This window comes from Trichomonas vaginalis, chromosome V (genome assembly GCF_026262505.1).
Source record: "Trichomonas vaginalis G3 chromosome V, whole genome shotgun sequence".
NCBI classification, from domain to species: Eukaryota; Parabasalia; order Trichomonadida; family Trichomonadidae; genus Trichomonas; species Trichomonas vaginalis.
In genome coordinates, this window is record NC_067207.1 from 25,320,670 (window position 1) to 25,341,955 (window position 21,286).

Here is a 21,286-nt window from a genome sequence, read left to right on the forward strand (position 1 = left end):
CTTTCAAAGACAGTTCCTAACAAATATAAGACAACTCCTGACGAATATGCTAAAGAAGTTGAAAATGACGACTAAGCATTTCTATACCATGCGTAAACTGTCATGTAAGGTGGCATGTAGTCTTTACTTTGTCCCGTTGTTTGCGTATATCCTGAAACGCGATGTGTATGGTTTCCATCTCCCTGAGTGTCACCCCAGAAACAATTTATAGCAAACTGAACGTCGTCTTTAACATCATATCCTTTACCTTTTTTCATTGCTGACCAATCCCAAAATTTATGCTTATGCCAACCTGCTTGAGATGTACTTAAATCTATGTAGTGACTATGTGCAGGTAAATTTTCACCTGAAATCGTTTTACTTCCACCTGTTTCCTTTGAAGAGTTTGCACAATACAAAAACCTGTCGACTATTTGAGTCCAAGTTCCAAAACCAAGTACTACTTCTGGTCTGGTAGAGTTCATTGACGTATAAATAGAGCCTATAGGATATAATGTTTGAAGTATTTCTGTCTTTAATGTTTGAAGCTCTGTTTTGTCTGCTTTCTTGTCATATAAATCTTGAGCAGTGAATTTAATATTATGTTCATCCTTCATGACATAAACATCTTTACATCTAATGTTTTTCATCGTCGTTATGTCGTCATCCGATGTTAAACCTTGTGGAAAGTTAGGAGGTTTACAATATAATGCATCCCCACCAGTTTCTTCAACCGTTCCTTCAATACTTTCTATAGCAACAGTTGTAAAACTTGTATGTGTATGAGTCTTATCTGCTTTCTTCTCTAACTCATCGTTAACATAAGTTTTATCCGCTTTAAGGTCTAAACATCCTGAAACCCATCCTGTATCGGCTTTAGTTTTTAAAATCTTTGTTGTCCGTTCATGGTACCATTCAACCCTTTCTATAATTTCTTTATCTTTTTCATCCACATATTCCTTATCCGCTTTCTTCTCTAACGCAGCAGCCACACAGTCCTTATCCGCTTTATTTTCAAGGCTAACGTTTAAGTCTGTTATTTCAGATATAGAATGTGTATGAGTCTTTTTAGAATATTCGTTTTCAGCTCTTGTCACTTCACTTGACATTTTATTGTCAACATATGTTTTGTCTGCTAGTTCAGGATGAGTATGTTCTTTTGTTGCATAAGCATTGTTAGCTCTTTCTTCTTCTTTTGCTATTGCATCGTCTACATATTCTTTGTCAGCTTTGTTGTCAACATCTGCTTTCAAAAGAAGTTCATTTATAGGTTTCTCGTTTAAAGTTCCTTTTGTTGGATTTATACAGACAGTATGGTTCTTATTGTCTTGAAACAGAAACTCATCTGTCATTGGGTTTAATGTCAGTTTTAAGTTTCCTTCTTTCAATGACTCAGATATCTTAGAATAGTTTGAAAAGTTTGTTGTGTTCTTATTTAGAGCTTGTATAATGAGTTGTCGGTTGTGTTGTATTTCTCTCATGGAAGCAATATCTTTCGACATTTTTATTATAGATAAAATATGCTTCCAATAGAAAAAGAAAATTCAAGAGTTGCTACAACTAAACCATTAGATGAACTTTTTACTAATGTCGGTCAAAAGTTTGAGACAGATACCGTAAAGCATGAAGGCTATCGTTTTGACTACCCATTAAGATGGTTAAGAGACCCATCCGTCACAAAAGCTATTGGCTTTCGTAGAATGAAGTTCATTTCAGAAGCCATACATGGTTTCCCATTTACGGTCGGTTTTGAAGTTCGATACTATAACAAAGAAAAACGTATGTATGAGAAATTTGAACAGGGAAAACTTTTACAAGTTAGTTTGCTTGTAAACTTAGAAACAACTCTTCAAGCTTTTCAAGAAAAAATAAACGATATCTATATCGAATATGCAAACCAGTATAACATTGACGAGGGAGAATACCATCTCGATATTATTTATGACAGGAAAAATGCAACTGTTAAAATCAATAGAATAGAAGACCTTGGAGAAAACGTTTATATTTCTACAAAATATAACAACTTGGCATGGTATAGATTTATGAGGATGTTAAATCAGCCTGCAGCATATCCAGTACACCCGGACTATTATGAAGTCGAAAACCCTAATGGAACATATGAAAATGTTTTCGACCCAGCTGCTATTATTGTTCATGCTTCATTTTCTGGCGCCCAAAACTCTTTCTTATGCTTGGCAAATGACTTTTACGAAAAACCTACAAAGTTATACGAACCACCAAGTGGAAGTATTTCAGACTTTCAAGTATGGTTTACTACAGATGGAAGAAAAAGAATAATTCCATTATACCATGCGTTTTACTTAGAACTTAGTTTCATATACAACTACTATCGAACGGTAAAAATATAATTTTTTAATACGGTTGAGGTTGCCAACTAGACTGTGGTGCAGGTTCAGGCTGTTGTATAACAGGAGCTTGCTCTTCTGGTTCAGGGTCTTTAGGTATAATACCAACGAACTGACCTACTCTTTTACCAATATTTTTGACACCGTTCCATACTCCTCTTCCGACAGATTTTATTCCATTCCATATACCTCTTCCAACTCTTCTGAAGAAGTTTCCAATACTACTGAAGAAACCCCATTTTACTATATGTAAAAATCTAATGTCCACCTAGTCTCTTACGTTTCCTGTTGAGTTCCATAGCATTCTTTAACTGGAGCTCATACATTCTGTTTCTCCTCTGGTAGAAAACATATTCTGGGTCAACTCCTGTGTTCGCGTCATCTGCATAGAGTTGTTTATATCCCACTTCAGGGTTTGTATAAAACTCTTTCCATCTCATATTTGCATACCATGGTGGCAAACCTAACGCAGCGTCATTTGACATGGCAGTTTGCATTTGTACATCTGTTGGCACTTGACCATAGTTTGCCATTGCAGTTTGTATTCTAACTTCATTTGGAATATTCTCTGGGTTTGGTTGTCCAGGTTGCTGTGCATTCGCTAAGTTCTGTGCGTCCATTTAATATTAGATAAAAATATCTCTTACGAGTACATATACTGAACATTTGCAGGCATTGGTTCATCTTCATATTCTCTGTACTTTTCTGCCACGTCAAATAAATAAATGACACAATGGAAAAAACCTAAAACAAGTAGTCCTATTTCAAACCACATTTACTTACTAATAAAATTTCTTTGTTATGACACTTTCTCCAGTTTATAGGACCTCTCTCATATTCTATCTTGTCATATATAAACTCATAGTCATGTATATCTTCTAACCATCTCATAACGGTTTCCAAACCACTTTTATCGGATGTAAAGTAAAAGCATGGATGGTTATGTATAACGTCTAAAGTTTCTAAAGAGTCTCTCAAAGTCCAGTCTACTTGGTATTGAAAATCCCATGTGTTATAGAACGGCGGGTCCACTATAAAGAAAACATTTTCCTTGTCTTTATATTTTTCATACAACTCTGTCCAATGACATCTCACAAACTCTATACCCTCAATATATTTTTCTATGTCCTCTTTGAAAACATTTGTATAGTTAAGATATAAAACTTTTGACATAAGTGTTTCAATGTCATGAACTCTTATAGCACCACTATATAATAGTCTAGCAGATATACTATCCCAGTCTATATATTCTGCTTTTTTCAAAACCTCTCTCACAATATTTTTCTTATCTAATGGTATACGTTCCATCTTACCTATAGGTATCTTTTCTTTTAACTCTTTCAATATATTGTTTGTGTCTGGTATATGTTTGAGACGGTCCATATAGTTGTCGAAGTCATTGCATATAATCTTTGAGTCTGGGAATATTATATGGCACAAATGGGATATATAGAAACTTCCACCGAACAAATCTACAAATGTTAGACCATTCGGTAGTTTCTTAAGTTCTCTCAATATAATATCTTTACATCTACTCTTATTTCCAAAGAACGGTAACGGTGGTTTTGTAAAATTCATTTATATATAATAATAAAAATGTTTTTACTCGAAAAGTGACAGAAAAGTGACAAAGCATGTACGAAGAAGTCTTGAAAATTCAAGAGGGTAGAAAAGAGGTTAGAAAAGAGGTTAGATCTAACCTCTTCACCTAAACTTTATTTTTGGGTCATTTACACTCATTACGAAGAAGTCTTGACAAAACATGTACGAAGAAGTCTTGACAAATTCAAGAGGGTAGAAAAGAGGTTAGAAAAGAGGTTAGATCTAACCTTCTACCCTAAACATTATTTTTGGGTCATTTACACTCATTACGAAGAAGTCTTGACAAAACATGAAAACATATATAATTTGTGAAAAGCTCCTGGAAGACCCGTATATAAGAACTTCATTTATACTAAACATCTTCAGGGCTAGAAGGCACGAAGTGCCTGGAAGCCCCACTACCTTTTTTTTTTTTTTTTTTTGATATTTTTAACAACCCTAAATATTTTCCCTTCGGTTTAGACTGTAAAACATACTCCGATTTAATGCTATTCAAAATGCATTTATATAAACTCTTTGTATTTTTAGAAAACTGAAATAAAATAATCATTTTAATTTTTTACGTCATCATATTTTGGAAATATTTATAAAGATAATTCGAAAAATTTGCAAAATGTAGAAATGTGCGAATTAGTCATTTTTCAAAATCCTCTGGAATTTAAATTTTGCGGAATTTTCGTGTTTTATTAATAAAGAGTTGAACATTTTTTTGTGTGGTATTCTTCATGATTTTAAGATAATATCAATTATTTTTGGGAATACAAGTTTGCAAAATGGGGAAGTCGTTAAGTCAATATTAATCACAAATAACTATCTTATTGTGAAATATAATTTTTAATTAAAAAACATATCTAAAGAAAATTTTAGCTTTCTCTCAAATTTCATAATATATACTGTATATTTTCATAATTATTATTTCAATCATAATATAAATGAAAATAAATTTACTTAAATTCCGTAATTTTTTACTTTCTTAGCCAAAGAATAATAACTACTACTGCAACAACAACGGCAATGACAGCTAAGACAGAGAGAACTGCAATAAGAGCTTTCTTCTTTTTAGCTTCCTTCTGTGCAAGAATTCCCTTTGCAGAATCTGTGGCAACAGCATCTTGATGAATGGTGATTGTTGAAAATTTTTCGGCAGATTCATTTGGTGTTGTGACCTTAATCTTGATTTCTGCTGATGTATTTGTTTCAGTTTTAGGGATCGTTAATTCGAATGGGACTCTAACTAATCCTGCTTCATTAGATGATTCTATTGTCTTCTTAACTTTATCATTATAGAAGAGTGAAACACTGAATTTGTTATCAAAGTTTGTATCTGGGCATTGATAACAGCTGTGAAATTGAGTTTATCACCTTTATTGTATGTTTTGTTGATTAGTGGTTCGAATGCAGTTGTGAGAACTGTATTATCTTGGATAACAATGATAAATCTCTTTGTGGCAATCTTTTTACCATCAGTAATTGTAACTTTAACCTGATATTGCCCAGCTGCTGTATTGGATGGAACTTTGAATTTGATGGTCTTTAGTTCTTTGCTATTTGCAATTTCTTGTGTTGCAACCTCTTCATTATTGAAGAAAACCTTTGCTGTGAGTTGTTTATCACCTAAATCTTCATCATATGCTGAAGCCAAGAAAGAAACTTCAGAATCTGAAATGTAATAAACATATTCAGGAGGAAGAACATACAACTTTGGTCTATAATTAGCATGGACAGCAGTAAATGGATAATCAACATAGACCAAGGAGTCGGTTCCTTCAGCATATGCATTAATTCTTAATATATACTGGCCAAGTTTTGTAGGTGGTTTGATCTTGATATCAAAGTCCATGAACATCTGTTCTATTGATACAGTAAATTCTCCAAGGCTCTCTTGTTTGACAACTTTACCTTCTGAATCGATAAATTGCCAATATGCTTCTACACGATCACCTGGAATAATATATGCAAAGACTCCAGTAATTGGTATATCTTCAGTTATATCTGCTTCTTGATCTGGCAAAACTTCGTCAAGGTAGAGAAACGGTGGCTGATAATCGCCTTCATAAATCATGTAAATGAATGTTACTGACTGGCCAGGTTGAATGTATCTGTTAAGCCATGAAAATGAAAGCCAATGAATTGTAGGCATTTCATCTGTTGCATATAAGAATTCCTCATTGTTTGTGAAAAACTTTGGTTCATCATTTGAACCGAAATCTTGGGCATTGATATAGGGTGTCCAAAGGTGCGTTTAGCACAGCGCTCTATATGAGACTATTAAAGGAGATATATGCTGATTATAAATATATAATAAAAAATATGAATATATGTATATGATGAGTATGTTGTATTTTGGCGCCATGCCGGGATATAAAATGAATTTTGAGACAAGAGGCGGTTTCGCGGGAAATTTTGGCGGGATTTTTTTCATTTTTTAATGAATCATAAAGAAAACATCCTCGCTCTTGCAAAAAAATGCAAAGACTGTAAAAAAATCTACTAGACATTGGTAAAATGCTTCGGTATGGATGCTCCTAGCTATTCCACTGTAACGTATCATGTTAGGATGTATCACTTCATGAACAAAAAAGGCGCCCATCATAAAAAATGACAAAAAATCGCCGGATCAAAGAAAAATCAAAGCAATTCTTCAAGCGCTAGATGAAGACCCAAGAGCATCACTCAGAAGGATAGAGGAGATGACAAAGATACCACGTACAACAGTCAGTTATTATCTGCACAATTATTTGAACTACAAACTAGCGTATACACGTTGGGTTCCGCACAACCTTAATTCAGTTCAAAAAAAATCTAGAGTCCAATCTTCGAAAGAGCTCCTCTCTATATTGGGTGCGTATCAATCCAAGAAGTTTCGCTTTTTAGTAACAGGGGACGAGTCTTGGTTTCAATATGCAACAGAAGCCAAAATCATGTGGATCCCGAAGGATGAAAATCCGCAAACATTCCCGAAGAAAAAAATTGACACACCAATGATGATGTTGTCGGTTTTTTGGGGCGTGAATGGCATCATCGCAATTGATATTCTTCAAAAACCTAATACGATGAATGCTCAGTATCTAATTGACAATGTTCTTACTCAAATTATCAATTCTGATGAGTTTGAGAAATCCAAACAACAAAAACAAAAGTTTGCAATTCATTTTGATAATTCAAGAGTTCACAAAAGTCATAAGGTAATGAATTACTTGTTGGAAAACAATGTCAAAGTTGTTCCAAACCCAATTTATTCACCTGATATTGCACCCTCTGACTTTTATTTATTCGGCACGCTAAAAAAGAGAGCAGAAGGACACGAATTCGCGAGTCCAGATGATCTTGAAAATTTTGTAAGAGAGCAATTTGAGCAATTTTCTCATGATGATTTAAAGCGTGTCTTTCAAGCCTGGATCGATCGCTGCGAACGCGTGATTGAATCCAATGGTGATTATATTTAAATAAACTTTATATATATGTAACTTGTTTATTTCTATTCGCAGTATTCAGGTTTGTGCTAAACACACCTTTGGACACCCTATATCTGAAACCCATGGGTGGTTTTGGAGAACGATTGTAAGATCATTGGAACAGTTATTGTATCAACTTTACTATCTATATCACTGAATTTAAAGGCAGTACAAAGGTCGATTTTCTGTTCTTTAGTACCCTTGTTTGTAATTGTCTGTTTTACAAGTGTATGTAATAAATTAGGGTGATTTTCTATTTCAACTGCATAATCTACTTCTGTTGCTTCATCAATGTTCTTTGTAACGCCATCAATTTTAACTTTTGTCCAAAGTTTATCAATTATTTCGACAGTTTTAGAATCGCTATCATCATAGAGCATATATGTATACTTACCAGTGGATTTGGCTGATACTGAAAGAGAAAATCGAGCAAGTAATATGGAAAGCATTTAAAAAAATGATAATATGATTTTACAAAAATAAGCATTCAAAAAAAAATAAAGTAATTCAAAAGTATTATTAGTCGTTTTTCAAAATCATCTTTACTTACGAATCGATAATATTTCAGACCATTGTGCACTATAGTCTGTTTTCAATAGCTAAAATCATATTATAGTTTGTCAAGATGATCCTCTCAATTTTCAATGTTTTGAATTTCTTATATTTTTGTGAAAGAATAAAAAATTAAATTGAAAGTTCTCTGCCAATGTCATTGCATGTATGAAACGCAGTATATATGTTTAAGCACCTAAAAATAAGAACACTATATCTTAATCTTTATGAAATTTCTCCTTATTTAATTATCGCTGTCATAAATAATCTTTGAGTTTAATTATTCAGTAAAAAATTCATTTCAATCCATTATTTACTAAGTTACAGATAGATCTGACCGCGTATCTTATTCCGATTATTTGAATAAAGTTTTTTGTTTCAAAAATTGATAAATAATATTTTTTATTCCTTCTCAGAAAATTCAAATAATCTTTTCAATCTTTTTACTCCAAAAATAATATTCATTATAAAACTGCTTGGTAATATTTTTACAAAAACCAGAGGCAAAAAAAATCCTCTGAAAAGAATCTCAATATAAGCATCACCGCAGTTGGGATGTTAGAATTTGTAATTTATCCATTATTTAATCGGTAGAGAAAAATTGGTTTCAAAAGATATTAAAAATCTGACACACCTATTTTTGTCTTTTACTTTTAATCACTATTAATAAATATGATTTGGAGGTGATTTGTTTGATTTATACGGAATTTGACTAAATTTTTTTATATTTTGAAAATTAAAGAGTTAAAAACTATTATATTCGTGTGTTTTCCAAATGGTTATTGTGAATATGTGGTGTTAGTAAATATAAATGATAAAAAAAATACCAATAAAGTCGGTAAAGCATAAAAGTTTAGATGTTTTATGAAATATTTACTAATAAAGCATCATATAAAAAGAAACTGAATCAAATTCAGTATATATATACTCCACTTTTCCTTGAATGCTTCAATATTGTTGAAGAAAATTGATTGTGCGGATTTCATTGCATCGTTCAGACTTTTTACTCATGATAATATTGTGATTAAGTAATTTGATGAATTTATCCTATGAATTCCCTAATAAATACAATAAAAAAATCCGTGATTTTTACTTTCTAAACCAAAGAATAATAACGACAATGGCAACAAGAACTGCAATTACTGCTAAGACACTGAGGACGGCAATGAGTGCCTTCCTTTGCTTAACTTCTTTTGTTGTAAGAATTCCTTTAGCAGAATCACTTGCGATAACATCTTGATAGATGTTGATATTTGTTAATTTTTCAGAGGATTCGGTTGGTGTTGTGACTACGATCTTGATTTCGGCTGTTGTGTTTGTTTCTGTTGTGTTTGTTTCTGTTGTTGGGATGGTGAAATCAAGTGGAACTCTGACTAATCCTGCATCGTTAGTTGATGTGATCGTCTTCTTGACTTTATCGTTGTAGAACAGAGAAACAGTGAACTTGTTATCGAAGTTTGTATCTGGATCATTGATGACAGCTGTGAAGTTGACCTTGTCGCCTTTGTTGTATGTGGCATTAAGTTTTGGTTCGAAATAGATTGTGAGAACTGTGTTATTCTTGATTGTGATTGTGAACTTCTTTGTTCCAATCTTCTTGCCATCTGTAGCTGTGACTTTGACTTCATATTCACCTGCTGCTGTGTCTTTTGGAACTTTGAATTTGAATGTCTTAAGATCTTTGCTGTTTGCAACTTCTTGTGTTGCAACTTCTGCATTGTTGAAGAAAACCTTTGCTGTGAGTGGTTTATCACCTGAATCTTGATCGTAGACTGAAGCCAAGAAAGAAACTTCAGAATCTGGAATGTAATATAGGTATTCAGATGGAACAATGTATAACTTTGGTCTATAATTTGGTGGAACAACTGTAATTGTGAATTCTTCATAAAGCAATGAGCCAAGACCATTAGTATATGTGTAAACATATAATGTGTACTTTCCAAGTTCTGTTGGTGGTGTGATTGACACATCAAAATCCATACTTGTTTGTTTTTCTGAAACTGTAAATTTGCCAAGGCTGCCATATTTGATTATCTTATCTTTTGAATCATGAATTTCCCAACCTGCTTCTACCGTGTATGGTTCAACTAAGAAATAAAAACTTCCCTTTACTTGAATTACTTCAGTGGAATCTGTTTCTTCTGAAATCAGAGATTTATCAAGTTTAAGTAATGGCGGTTGATATGTCTCTTCATAAAACATGTAAGAAAGTGTGATAGACTTTCCTGGTTGGATATACTTGTTGAGCCATGAGAATGAGATCCATTGAATTTCAGGAAATCCAGAGTCGTATTCTAAAATTTTCTCATTGTTCGTGAAGAATCTTGGCTCAGGTTCTATTCCAAAGTCTTGGGCACTGATATCTGTAACCCAAGGATGATTTTGCAGAACTAGTGTCAGATCATTTGTTTGATCCCACCAAAGATAATAACCAAAGTTTGTAAGGGATGATGCTTCAACATTATCTATAGAATCTTTTAAATTCAATGCTGTGCAAAGGTCAATTTTCTTTTCCGTTGAGCCTTTGTTGGTAATTGTCTGTGAAATAATAACATAATCTGAATTTTCATCATTATAAATTTCAACGGAGTAGCCTAAATCAGTGGCTTCTTTAATGTTTTTTGTAACACCATCTATTCTGACTTTTGTATAAGGTTCTTTAATTATTTCATAATTCTCCCTTCCGTCCTTATCATAAATCATGTACGAATTATCCCAACAACTTTGCCTGAAACTGAAAGAGAAAGTTGTGCAAGTAATATGGAAAACATTTAAAAAAATGGTAAAATGATTTTATAAAAGTATTCAAATATAAATATTTCAGAAACATTTTGAGTCGTTTTTCAAAGTCATCTATACATATGAATCGATAATATTTCATATTATTATACCTTATGATTGATTTTCTATAGTTATAATCACCTTGTATAATGTCAAGATGATCCTCTCAATTTTTTGTGAAAAAATAAAAAATAAAAAAGCTATAAAATTGAAAGTTCTTTGCCCAATGTCAGTTCAAATAAAAAATGCTCAATTTGATTTAATAACTAAAAATAATAGATGCAAATCTGAATGACTACTTATTATCTGTGTCAAATTTAATGATTGAGTTTATTTATTCATTCGAAAATTCCAGTTCAATATATAATTTTAAAAATTTCACATTAATTATGTATGTCAGAAATTTTGAAATAATCTGACATTCTACTTCTTGTCATTTATTTTTAGCCATGAAAATTGAACTATAATTCCTGTATATACACATCCATATGTCATTATATATTGATGGACCCTTGATGATAATGTCAAGAAAAACGAATAAATCTGATGAGTAATGAGACAAAATAACTGTTTTTTTAGCTGGCAGATTTTTTATAGTAACAAACGGGAGTCATTATTCATTCTCCTTTATTTTTGAGATGGGAAGATATCATTGCAGCATTATATACTCATCAATTGGTAACTTATGTTATGGGATCATTTGAAAAAAAATTTATTAGTAATGTTTATTAATTAGATGCTTCATTTATAAAAAAGCTTGTCTTGTTCTATGATCTTTATTCCAAGTTGGCAATTAAGATTTAGTTGCACAACAAGAATTTCACATGAAAAACAATCCTAGATTGAGTAATTTCAACTTGTTGAAAGATAATTTATAAGTAATTTTAAAAAGTGTGTTTAAAGCATAAAATTTAATTTATTCTCCGAATTTTTTTATTTTCTCAGCCAAAGAATAATAACGACTACCGCAACAACAACAGCAATGACAGCTAAGACACAGAGAACTGCAACAAGGGCGGTCTTCTTTTTAGCTTCCTTTGTAGCAATCTTTCCTGTTGCAGAATCACTTGCGATAACATCTTGATAGATGTTGATATTTGTTAATTTTTCAGAGGATTCGGTTGGTGTTGTGACTACGATCTTGATTTCGGCTGTTGTGTTTGTTTCTGTTGTTGGGATGGTGAAATCAAGTGGAACTCTGACTAATCCTGCATCGTTAGTTGATGTGATCGTCTTCTTGACTTTATCGTTGTAGAACAGAGAAACAGTGAACTTGTTATCGAAGTTTGTATCTGGATCATTGATGACAGCTGTGAAGTTGACCTTGTCGCCTTTGTTGTATGTGGCATTAAGTTTTGGTTCGAAATAGATTGTGAGAACTGTGTTATTCTTGATTGTGATTGTGAACTTCTTTGTTCCAATCTTCTTGCCATCTGTAGCTGTGACTTTGACTTCATATTCACCTGCTGCTGTGTCTTTTGGAACTTTGAATTTGAATGTCTTAAGATCTTTGCTGTTTGCAACTTCTTGTGTTGCAACTTCTGCATTGTTGAAGAAAACCTTTGCTGTGAGTGGTTTATCACCTGAATCTTGATCGTAGACTGAAGCCAAGAAAGAAACTTCAGAATCTGGAATGTAATATAGGTATTCAGATGGAACAATGTATAACTTTGGTCTATAATTTGGTGGAACAACTGTAATTGTGAATTCTTCATAAAGCAATGAGCCAAGACCATTAGTATATGTGTAAACATATAATGTGTACTTTCCAAGTTCTGTTGGTGGTGTGATTGACACATCAAAATCCATACTTGTTTGTTTTTCTGAAACTGTAAATTTGCCAAGGCTGCCATATTTGATTATCTTATCTTTTGAATCATGAATTTCCCAACCTGCTTCTACCGTGTATGGTTCAACTAAGAAATAAAAACTTCCCTTTACTTGAATTACTTCAGTGGAATCTGTTTCTTCTGAAATCAGAGATTTATCAAGTTTAAGTAATGGCGGTTGATATGTCTCTTCATAAAACATGTAAGAAAGTGTGATAGACTTTCCTGGTTGGATATACTTGTTGAGCCATGAGAATGAGATCCATTGAATTTCAGGAAATCCAGAGTCGTATTCTAAAATTTTCTCATTGTTCGTGAAGAATCTTGGCTCAGGTTCTATTCCAAAGTCTTGGGCACTGATATCTGTAACCCAAGGATGATTTTGCAGAACTAGTGTCAGATCATTTGTTTGATCCCACCAAAGATAATAACCAAAGTTTGTAAGGGATGATGCTTCAACATTATCTATAGAATCTTTTAAATTCAATGCTGTGCAAAGGTCAATTTTCTTTTCCGTTGAGCCTTTGTTGGTAATTGTCTGTGAAATAATAACATAATCTGAATTTTCATCATTATAAATTTCAACGGAGTAGCCTAAATCAGTGGCTTCTTTAATGTTTTTTGTAACACCATCTATTCTGACTTTTGTATAAGGTTCTTTAATTATTTCATAATTCTCCCTTCCGTCCTTATCATAAATCATGTACGAATTATCCCCAACAACTTTGCCTGAAACTGAAAGAGAAAGTTGTGCAAGTAATATGGAAAACATTTAAAAAATGGTAAAATGATTTTATAAAAGTATTCAAATATAAATATTTCAGAAACATTTTGAGTCGTTTTTCAAAGTCATCTATACATATGAATCGATAATATTTCATATTATTATACCTTATGATTGATTTTCTATAGTTATAATCACCTTGTATAATGTCAAGATGATCCTCTCAATTTTTTGTGAAAAAATAAAAAATAAAAAAGCTATAAAATTGAAAGTTCTTTGCCCAATGTCAGTTCAAATAAAAAATGCTCAATTTGATTTAATAACTAAAAATAATAGATGCAAATCTGAATGACTACTTATTATCTGTGTCAAATTTAATGATTGAGTTTATTTATTCATTCGAAAATTCCAGTTCAATATATAATTTTAAAAATTTCACATTAATTATGTATGTCAGAAATTTTGAAATAATCTGACATTCTACTTCTTGTCATTTATTTTTAGCCATGAAAATTGAACTATAATTCCTGTATATACACATCCATATGTCATTATATATTGATGGACCCTTGATGATAATGTCAAGAAAAACGAATAAATCTGATGAGTAATGAGACAAAATAACTGTTTTTTTAGCTGGCAGATTTTTTATAGTAACAAACGGGAGTCATTATTCATTCTCCTTTATTTTTGAGATGGGAAGATATCATTGCAGCATTATATACTCATCAATTGGTAACTTATGTTATGGGATCATTTGAAAAAAAATTTATTAGTAATGTTTATTAATTAGATGCTTCATTTATAAAAAAGCTTGTCTTGTTCTATGATCTTTATTCCAAGTTGGCAATTAAGATTTAGTTGCACAACAAGAATTTCACATGAAAAACAATCCTAGATTGAGTAATTTCAACTTGTTGAAAGATAATTTATAAGTAATTTTAAAAAGTGTGTTTAAAGCATAAAATTTAATTTATTCTCCGAATTTTTTTATTTTCTCAGCCAAAGAATAATAACGACTACCGCAACAACAACAGCAATGACAGCTAAGACACAGAGAACTGCAACAAGGGCGGTCTTCTTTTTAGCTTCCTTTGTAGCAATCTTTCCTGTTGCAGAATCACTTGCGATAACATCTTGATAGATGTTGATATTTGTTAATTTTTCAGAGGATTCGGTTGGTGTTGTGACTACGATCTTGATTTCGGCTGTTGTGTTTGTTTCTGTTGTTGGGATGGTGAAATCAAGTGGAACTCTGACTAATCCTGCATCGTTAGTTGATGTGATCGTCTTCTTGACTTTATCGTTGTAGAACAGAGAAACAGTGAACTTGTTATCGAAGTTTGTATCTGGATCATTGATGACAGCTGTGAAGTTGACCTTGTCGCCTTTGTTGTATGTGGCATTAAGTTTTGGTTCGAAATAGATTGTGAGAACTGTGTTATTCTTGATTGTGATTGTGAACTTCTTTGTTCCAATCTTCTTGCCATCTGTAGCTGTGACTTTGACTTCATATTCACCTGCTGCTGTGTCTTTTGGAACTTTGAATTTGAATGTCTTAAGATCTTTGCTGTTTGCAACTTCTTGTGTTGCAACTTCTGCATTGTTGAAGAAAACCTTTGCTGTGAGTGGTTTATCACCTGAATCTTGATCGTAGACTGAAGCCAAGAAAGAAACTTCAGAATCTGGAATGTAATATAGGTATTCAGATGGAACAATGTATAACTTTGGTCTATAATTTGGTGGAACAACTGTAATTGTGAATTCTTCATAAAGCAATGAGCCAAGACCATTAGTATATGTGTAAACATATAATGTGTACTTTCCAAGTTCTGTTGGTGGTGTGATTGACACATCAAAATCCATACTTGTTTGTTTTTCTGAAACTGTAAATTTGCCAAGGCTGCCATATTTGATTATCTTATCTTTTGAATCATGAATTTCCCAACCTGCTTCTACCGTGTATGGTTCAACTAAGAAATAAAAACTTCCCTTTACTTGAATTACTTCAGTGGAATCTGTTTCTTCTGAAATCAGAGATTTATCAAGTTTAAGTAATGGCGGTTGATATGTCTCTTCATAAAACATGTAAGAAAGTGTGATAGACTTTCCTGGTTGGATATACTTGTTGAGCCATGAGAATGAGATCCATTGAATTTCAGGAAATCCAGAGTCGTATTCTAAAATTTTCTCATTGTTCGTGAAGAATCTTGGCTCAGGTTCTATTCCAAAGTCTTGGGCACTGATATCTGTAACCCAAGGATGATTTTGCAGAACTAGTGTCAGATCATTTGTTTGATCCCACCAAAGATAATAACCAAAGTTTGTAAGGGATGATGCTTCAACATTATCTATAGAATCTTTTAAATTCAATGCTGTGCAAAGGTCAATTTTCTTTTCCGTTGAGCCTTTGTTGGTAATTGTCTGTGAAATAATAACATAATCTGAATTTTCATCATTATAAATTTCAACGGAGTAGCCTAAATCAGTGGCTTCTTTAATGTTTTTTGTAACACCATCTATTCTGACTTTTGTATAAGGTTCTTTAATTATTTCATAATTCTCCCTTCCGTCCTTATCATAAATCATGTACGAATTATCCCCAACAACTTTGCCTGAAACTGAAAGAGAAAGTTGTGCAAGTAATATGGAAAACATTTAAAAAATGGTAAAATGATTTTATAAAAGTATTCAAATATAAATATTTCAGAAACATTTTGAGTCGTTTTTCAAAGTCATCTATACATATGAATCGATAATATTTCATATTATTATACCTTATGATTGATTTTCTATAGTTATAATCACCTTGTATAATGTCAAGATGATCCTCTCAATTTTTTGTGAAAAAATAAAAAATAAAAAAGCTATAAAATTGAAAGTTCTTTGCCCAATGTCAGTTCAAATAAAAAATGCTCAATTTGATTTAATAACTAAAAATAATAGATGCAAATCTGAATGACTACTTATTATCTGTGTCAAATTTAATGATTGAGTTTATTTATTCATTCGAAAATTCCAGTTCAATATATAATTTTAAAAATTTCACATTAATTATGTATGTCAGAAATTTTGAAATAATCTGACATTCTACTTCTTGTCATTTATTTTTAGCCATGAAAATTGAACTATAATTCCTGTATATACACATCCATATGTCATTATATATTGATGGACCCTTGATGATAATGTCAAGAAAAACGAATAAATCTGATGAGTAATGAGACAAAATAACTGTTTTTTTAGCTGGCAGATTTTTTATAGTAACAAACGGGAGTCATTATTCATTCTCCTTTATTTTTGAGATGGGAAGATATCATTGCAGCATTATATACTCATCAATTGGTAACTTATGTTATGGGATCATTTGAAAAAAAATTTATTAGTAATGTTTATTAATTAGATGCTTCATTTATAAAAAAGCTTGTCTTGTTCTATGATCTTTATTCCAAGTTGGCAATTAAGATTTAGTTGCACAACAAGAATTTCACATGAAAAACAATCCTAGATTGAGTAATTTCAACTTGTTGAAAGATAATTTATAAGTAATTTTAAAAAGTGTGTTTAAAGCATAAAATTTAATTTATTCTCCGAATTTTTTTATTTTCTCAGCCAAAGAATAATAACGACTACCGCAACAACAACAGCAATGACAGCTAAGACACAGAGAACTGCAACAAGGGCGGTCTTCTTTTTAGCTTCCTTTGTAGCAATCTTTCCTGTTGCAGAATCACTTGCGATAACATCTTGATAGATGTTGATATTTGTTAATTTTTCAGAGGATTCGGTTGGTGTTGTGACTACGATCTTGATTTCGGCTGTTGTGTTTGTTTCTGTTGTTGGGATGGTGAAATCAAGTGGAACTCTGACTAATCCTGCATCGTTAGTTGATGTGATCGTCTTCTTGACTTTATCGTTGTAGAACAGAGAAACAGTGAACTTGTTATCGAAGTTTGTATCTGGATCATTGATGACAGCTGTGAAGTTGACCTTGTCGCCTTTGTTGTATGTGGCATTAAGTTTTGGTTCGAAATAGATTGTGAGAACTGTGTTATTCTTGATTGTGATTGTGAACTTCTTTGTTCCAATCTTCTTGCCATCTGTAGCTGTGACTTTGACTTCATATTCACCTGCTGCTGTGTCTTTTGGAACTTTGAATTTGAATGTCTTAAGATCTTTGCTGTTTGCAACTTCTTGTGTTGCAACTTCTGCATTGTTGAAGAAAACCTTTGCTGTGAGTGGTTTATCACCTGAATCTTGATCGTAGACTGAAGCCAAGAAAGAAACTTCAGAATCTGGAATGTAATATAGGTATTCAGATGGAACAATGTATAACTTTGGTCTATAATTTGGTGGAACAACTGTAATTGTGAATTCTTCATAAAGCAATGAGCCAAGACCATTAGTATATGTGTAAACATATAATGTGTACTTTCCAAGTTCTGTTGGTGGTGTGATTGACACATCAAAATCCATACTTGTTTGTTTTTCTGAAACTGTAAATTTGCCAAGGCTGCCATATTTGATTATCTTATCTTTTGAATCATGAATTTCCCAACCTGCTTCTACCGTGTATGGTTCAACTAAGAAATAAAAACTTCCCTTTACTTGAATTACTTCAGTGGAATCTGTTTCTTCTGAAATCAGAGATTTATCAAGTTTAAGTAATGGCGGTTGATATGTCTCTTCATAAAACATGTAAGAAAGTGTGATAGACTTTCCTGGTTGGATATACTTGTTGAGCCATGAGAATGAGATCCATTGAATTTCAGGAAATCCAGAGTCGTATTCTAAAATTTTCTCATTGTTCGTGAAGAATCTTGGCTCAGGTTCTATTCCAAAGTCTTGGGCACTGATATCTGTAACCCAAGGATGATTTTGCAGAACTAGTGTCAGATCATTTGTTTGATCCCACCAAAGATAATAACCAAAGTTTGTAAGGGATGATGCTTCAACATTATCTATAGAATCTTTTAAATTCAATGCTGTGCAAAGGTCAATTTTCTTTTCCGTTGAGCCTTTGTTGGTAATTGTCTGTGAAATAATAACATAATCTGAATTTTCATCATTATAAATTTCAACGGAGTAGCCTAAATCAGTGGCTTCTTTAATGTTTTTTGTAACACCATCTATTCTGACTTTTGTATAAGGTTCTTTAATTATTTCATAATTCTCCCTTCCGTCCTTATCATAAATCATGTACGAATTATCCCCAACAACTTTGCCTGAAACTGAAAGAGAAAGTTGTGCAAGTAATATGGAAAACATTTAAAAAAATGGTAAAATGATTTTATAAAAGTATTCAAATATAAATATTTCAGAAACATTTTGAGTCGTTTTTCAAAGTCATCTATACATATGAATCGATAATATTTCATATTATTATACCTTATGATTGATTTTCTATAGTTATAATCACCTTGTATAATGTCAAGATGATCCTCTCAATTTTTTGTGAAAAAATAAAAAATAAAAAAGCTATAAAATTGAAAGTTCTTTGCCCAATGTCAGTTCAAATAAAAAATGCTCAATTTGATTTAATAACTAAAAATAATAGATGCAAATCTGAATGACTACTTATTATCTGTGTCAAATTTAATGATTGAGTTTATTTATTCATTCGAAAATTCCAGTTCAATATATAATTTTAAAAATTTCACATTAATTATGTATGTCAGAAATTTTGAAATAATCTGACATTCTACTTCTTGTCATTTATTTTTAGCCATGAAAATTGAACTATAATTCCTGTATATACACATCCATATGTCATTATATATTGATGGACCCTTGATGATAATGTCAAGAAAAACGAATAAATCTGATGAGTAATGAGACAAAATAACTGTTTTTTTAGCTGGCAGATTTTTTATAGTAACAAACGGGAGTCATTATTCATTCTCCTTTATTTTTGAGATGGGAAGATATCATTGCAGCATTATATACTCATCAATTGGTAACTTATGTTATGGGATCATTTGAAAAAAAATTTATTAGTAATGTTTATTAATTAGATGCTTCATTTATAAAAAAGCTTGTCTTGTTCTATGATCTTTATTCCAAGTTGGCAATTAAGATTTAGTTGCACAACAAGAATTTCACATGAAAAACAATCCTAGATTGAGTAATTTCAACTTGTTGAAAGATAATTTATAAGTAATTTTAAAAAGTGTGTTTAAAGCATAAAATTTAATTTATTCTCCGAATTTTTTTATTTTCTCAGCCAAAGAATAATAACGACTACCGCAACAACAACAGCAATGACAGCTAAGACACAGAGAACTGCAACAAGGGCGGTCTTCTTTTTAGCTTCCTTTGTAGCAATCTTTCCTGTTGCAGAATCACTTGCGATAACATCTTGATAGATGTTGATATTTGTTAATTTTTCAGAGGATTCGGTTGGTGTTGTGACTACGATCTTGATTTCGGCTGTTGTGTTTGTTTCTGTTGTTGGGATGGTGAAATCAAGTGGAACTCTGACTAATCCTGCATCGTTAGTTGATGTGATCGTCTTCTTGACTTTATCGTTGTAGAACAGAGAAACAGTGAACTTGTTATCGAAGTTTGTATCTGGATCATTGATGACAGCTGTGAAGTTGACCTTGTCGCCTTTGTTGTATGTGGCATTAAGTTTTGGTTCGAAATAGATTGTGAGAACTGTGTTATTCTTGATTGTGATTGTGAACTTCTTTGTTCCAATCTTCTTGCCATCTGTAGCTGTGACTTTGACTTCATATTCACCTGCTGCTGTGTCTTTTGGAACTTTGAATTTGAATGTCTTAAGATCTTTGCTGTTTGCAACTTCTTGTGTTGCAACTTCTGCATTGTTGAAGAAAACCTTTGCTGTGAGTGGTTTATCACCTGAATCTTGATCGTAGACTGAAGCCAAGAAAGAAACTTCAGAATCTGGAATGTAATATAGGTATTCAGATGGAACAATGTATAACTTTGGTCTATAATTTGGTGGAACAACTGTAATTGTGAATTCTTCATAAAGCAATGAGCCAAGACCATTAGTATATGTGTAAACATATAATGTGTACTTTCCAAGTTCTGTTGGTGGTGTGATTGACACATCAAAATCCATACTTGTTTGTTTTTCTGAAACTGTAAATTTGCCAAGGCTGCCATATTTGATTATCTTATCTTTTGAATCATGAATTTCCCAACCTGCTTCTACCGTGTATGGTTCAACTAAGAAATAAAAACTTCCCTTTACTTGAATTACTTCAGTGGAATCTGTTTCTTCTGAAATCAGAGATTTATCAAGTTTAAGTAATGGCGGTTGATATGTCTCTTCATAAAACATGTAAGAAAGTGTGATAGACTTTCCTGGTTGGATATACTTGTTGAGCCATGAGAATGAGATCCATTGAATTTCAGGAAATCCAGAGTCGTATTCTAAAATTTTCTCATTGTTCGTGAAGAATCTTGGCTCAGGTTCTATTCCAAAGTCTTGGGCACTGATATCTGTAACCCAAGGATGATTTTGCAGAACTAGTGTCAGATCATTTGTTTGATCCCACCAAAGATAATAACCAAAGTTTGTAAGGGATGATGCTTCAACATTATCTATAGAATCTTTTAAATTCAATGCTGTGCAAAGGTCAATTTTCTTTTCCGTTGAGCCTTTGTTGGTAATTGTCTGTGAAATAATAACATAATCTGAATTTTCATCATTATAAATTTCAACGGAGTAGCCTAAATCAGTGGCTTCTTTAATGTTTTTTGTAACACCATCTATTCTGACTTTTGTATAAGGTTCTTTAATTATTTCATAATTCTCCCTTCCGTCCTTATCATAAATCATGTACGAATTATCCCCAACAACTTTGCCTGAAACTGAAAGAGAAAGTTGTGCAAGTAATATGGAAAACATTTAAAAAATGGTAAAATGATTTTATAAAAGTATTCAAATATAAATATTTCAGAAACATTTTGAGTCGTTTTTCAAAGTCATCTATACATATGAATCGATAATATTTCATATTATTATAC

General features: G+C 32.1%; 7 protein-coding genes and 1 pseudogene across 8 annotated transcripts, besides 2 other annotated features; 2 read left to right on the forward strand and 6 right to left on the reverse strand.

Moving 5' to 3' along the window:
• Positions 1-1,046: part of a mobile genetic element that runs on past the window's edge.
• Positions 1,047-1,499: 453 nt separating this feature from the next.
• Positions 1,500-2,348, forward strand: TVAGG3_0400040 (uncharacterized protein; the record flags this gene model as incomplete). Its single annotated transcript, XM_051232698.1, has 1 exon — positions 1,500-2,348. One exon carries the CDS (start codon positions 1,500-1,502, stop codon positions 2,346-2,348), a length of 849 nt encoding a protein of 282 aa, XP_051102428.1.
• A 2,857-nt stretch (positions 2,349-5,205) lies between these two features.
• Positions 5,206-5,653, reverse strand: TVAGG3_0400050 (immunoglobulins domain-containing protein; the record flags this gene model as incomplete). The annotated part of the gene is made up of 1 exon (XM_051232699.1): positions 5,206-5,652. A coding segment is annotated over one exon (447 nt), but the record flags the coding sequence as incomplete, so codon positions are not given.
• Positions 5,654-6,169: 516 nt separating this feature from the next.
• Positions 6,170-7,473: a mobile genetic element.
• TVAGG3_0400070 lies at positions 6,266-7,393 on the forward strand (annotated as a pseudogene). The gene has a single exon. A coding segment is annotated over exon 1 (1,128 nt).
• Positions 7,474-9,043: 1,570 nt separating the features above from the next.
• Positions 9,044-10,657, reverse strand: TVAGG3_0400080 (uncharacterized protein; the record flags this gene model as incomplete). The annotated part of the gene is made up of 1 exon (XM_051232700.1): positions 9,044-10,657. One exon carries the CDS (start codon positions 10,655-10,657, stop codon positions 9,044-9,046), a length of 1,614 nt encoding a protein of 537 aa, XP_051102430.1.
• Positions 10,658-11,668: 1,011 nt separating this feature from the next.
• TVAGG3_0400090 (uncharacterized protein) lies at positions 11,669-13,336 on the reverse strand (the record flags this gene model as incomplete). The annotated part of the gene is made up of 1 exon (XM_051232701.1): positions 11,669-13,336. One exon carries the CDS (start codon positions 13,334-13,336, stop codon positions 11,669-11,671), a length of 1,668 nt encoding a protein of 555 aa, XP_051102431.1.
• Positions 13,337-14,278: 942 nt separating this feature from the next.
• Positions 14,279-15,946, reverse strand: TVAGG3_0400100 (uncharacterized protein; the record flags this gene model as incomplete). The annotated part of the gene is made up of 1 exon (XM_051232702.1): positions 14,279-15,946. The coding sequence occupies one exon, from the start codon at positions 15,944-15,946 to the stop codon at positions 14,279-14,281; it is 1,668 nt and encodes a 555-aa protein (XP_051102432.1).
• A 942-nt stretch (positions 15,947-16,888) lies between these two features.
• TVAGG3_0400110 (uncharacterized protein) lies at positions 16,889-18,556 on the reverse strand (the record flags this gene model as incomplete). The annotated part of the gene is made up of 1 exon (XM_051232703.1): positions 16,889-18,556. The coding sequence occupies one exon, from the start codon at positions 18,554-18,556 to the stop codon at positions 16,889-16,891; it is 1,668 nt and encodes a 555-aa protein (XP_051102433.1).
• Positions 18,557-19,499: 943 nt separating this feature from the next.
• On the reverse strand, positions 19,500-21,167 carry TVAGG3_0400120 (uncharacterized protein; the record flags this gene model as incomplete). The annotated part of the gene is made up of 1 exon (XM_051232704.1): positions 19,500-21,167. The coding sequence occupies one exon, from the start codon at positions 21,165-21,167 to the stop codon at positions 19,500-19,502; it is 1,668 nt and encodes a 555-aa protein (XP_051102434.1).
• Between the last annotated feature and the right edge of the window lie 119 nt (positions 21,168-21,286).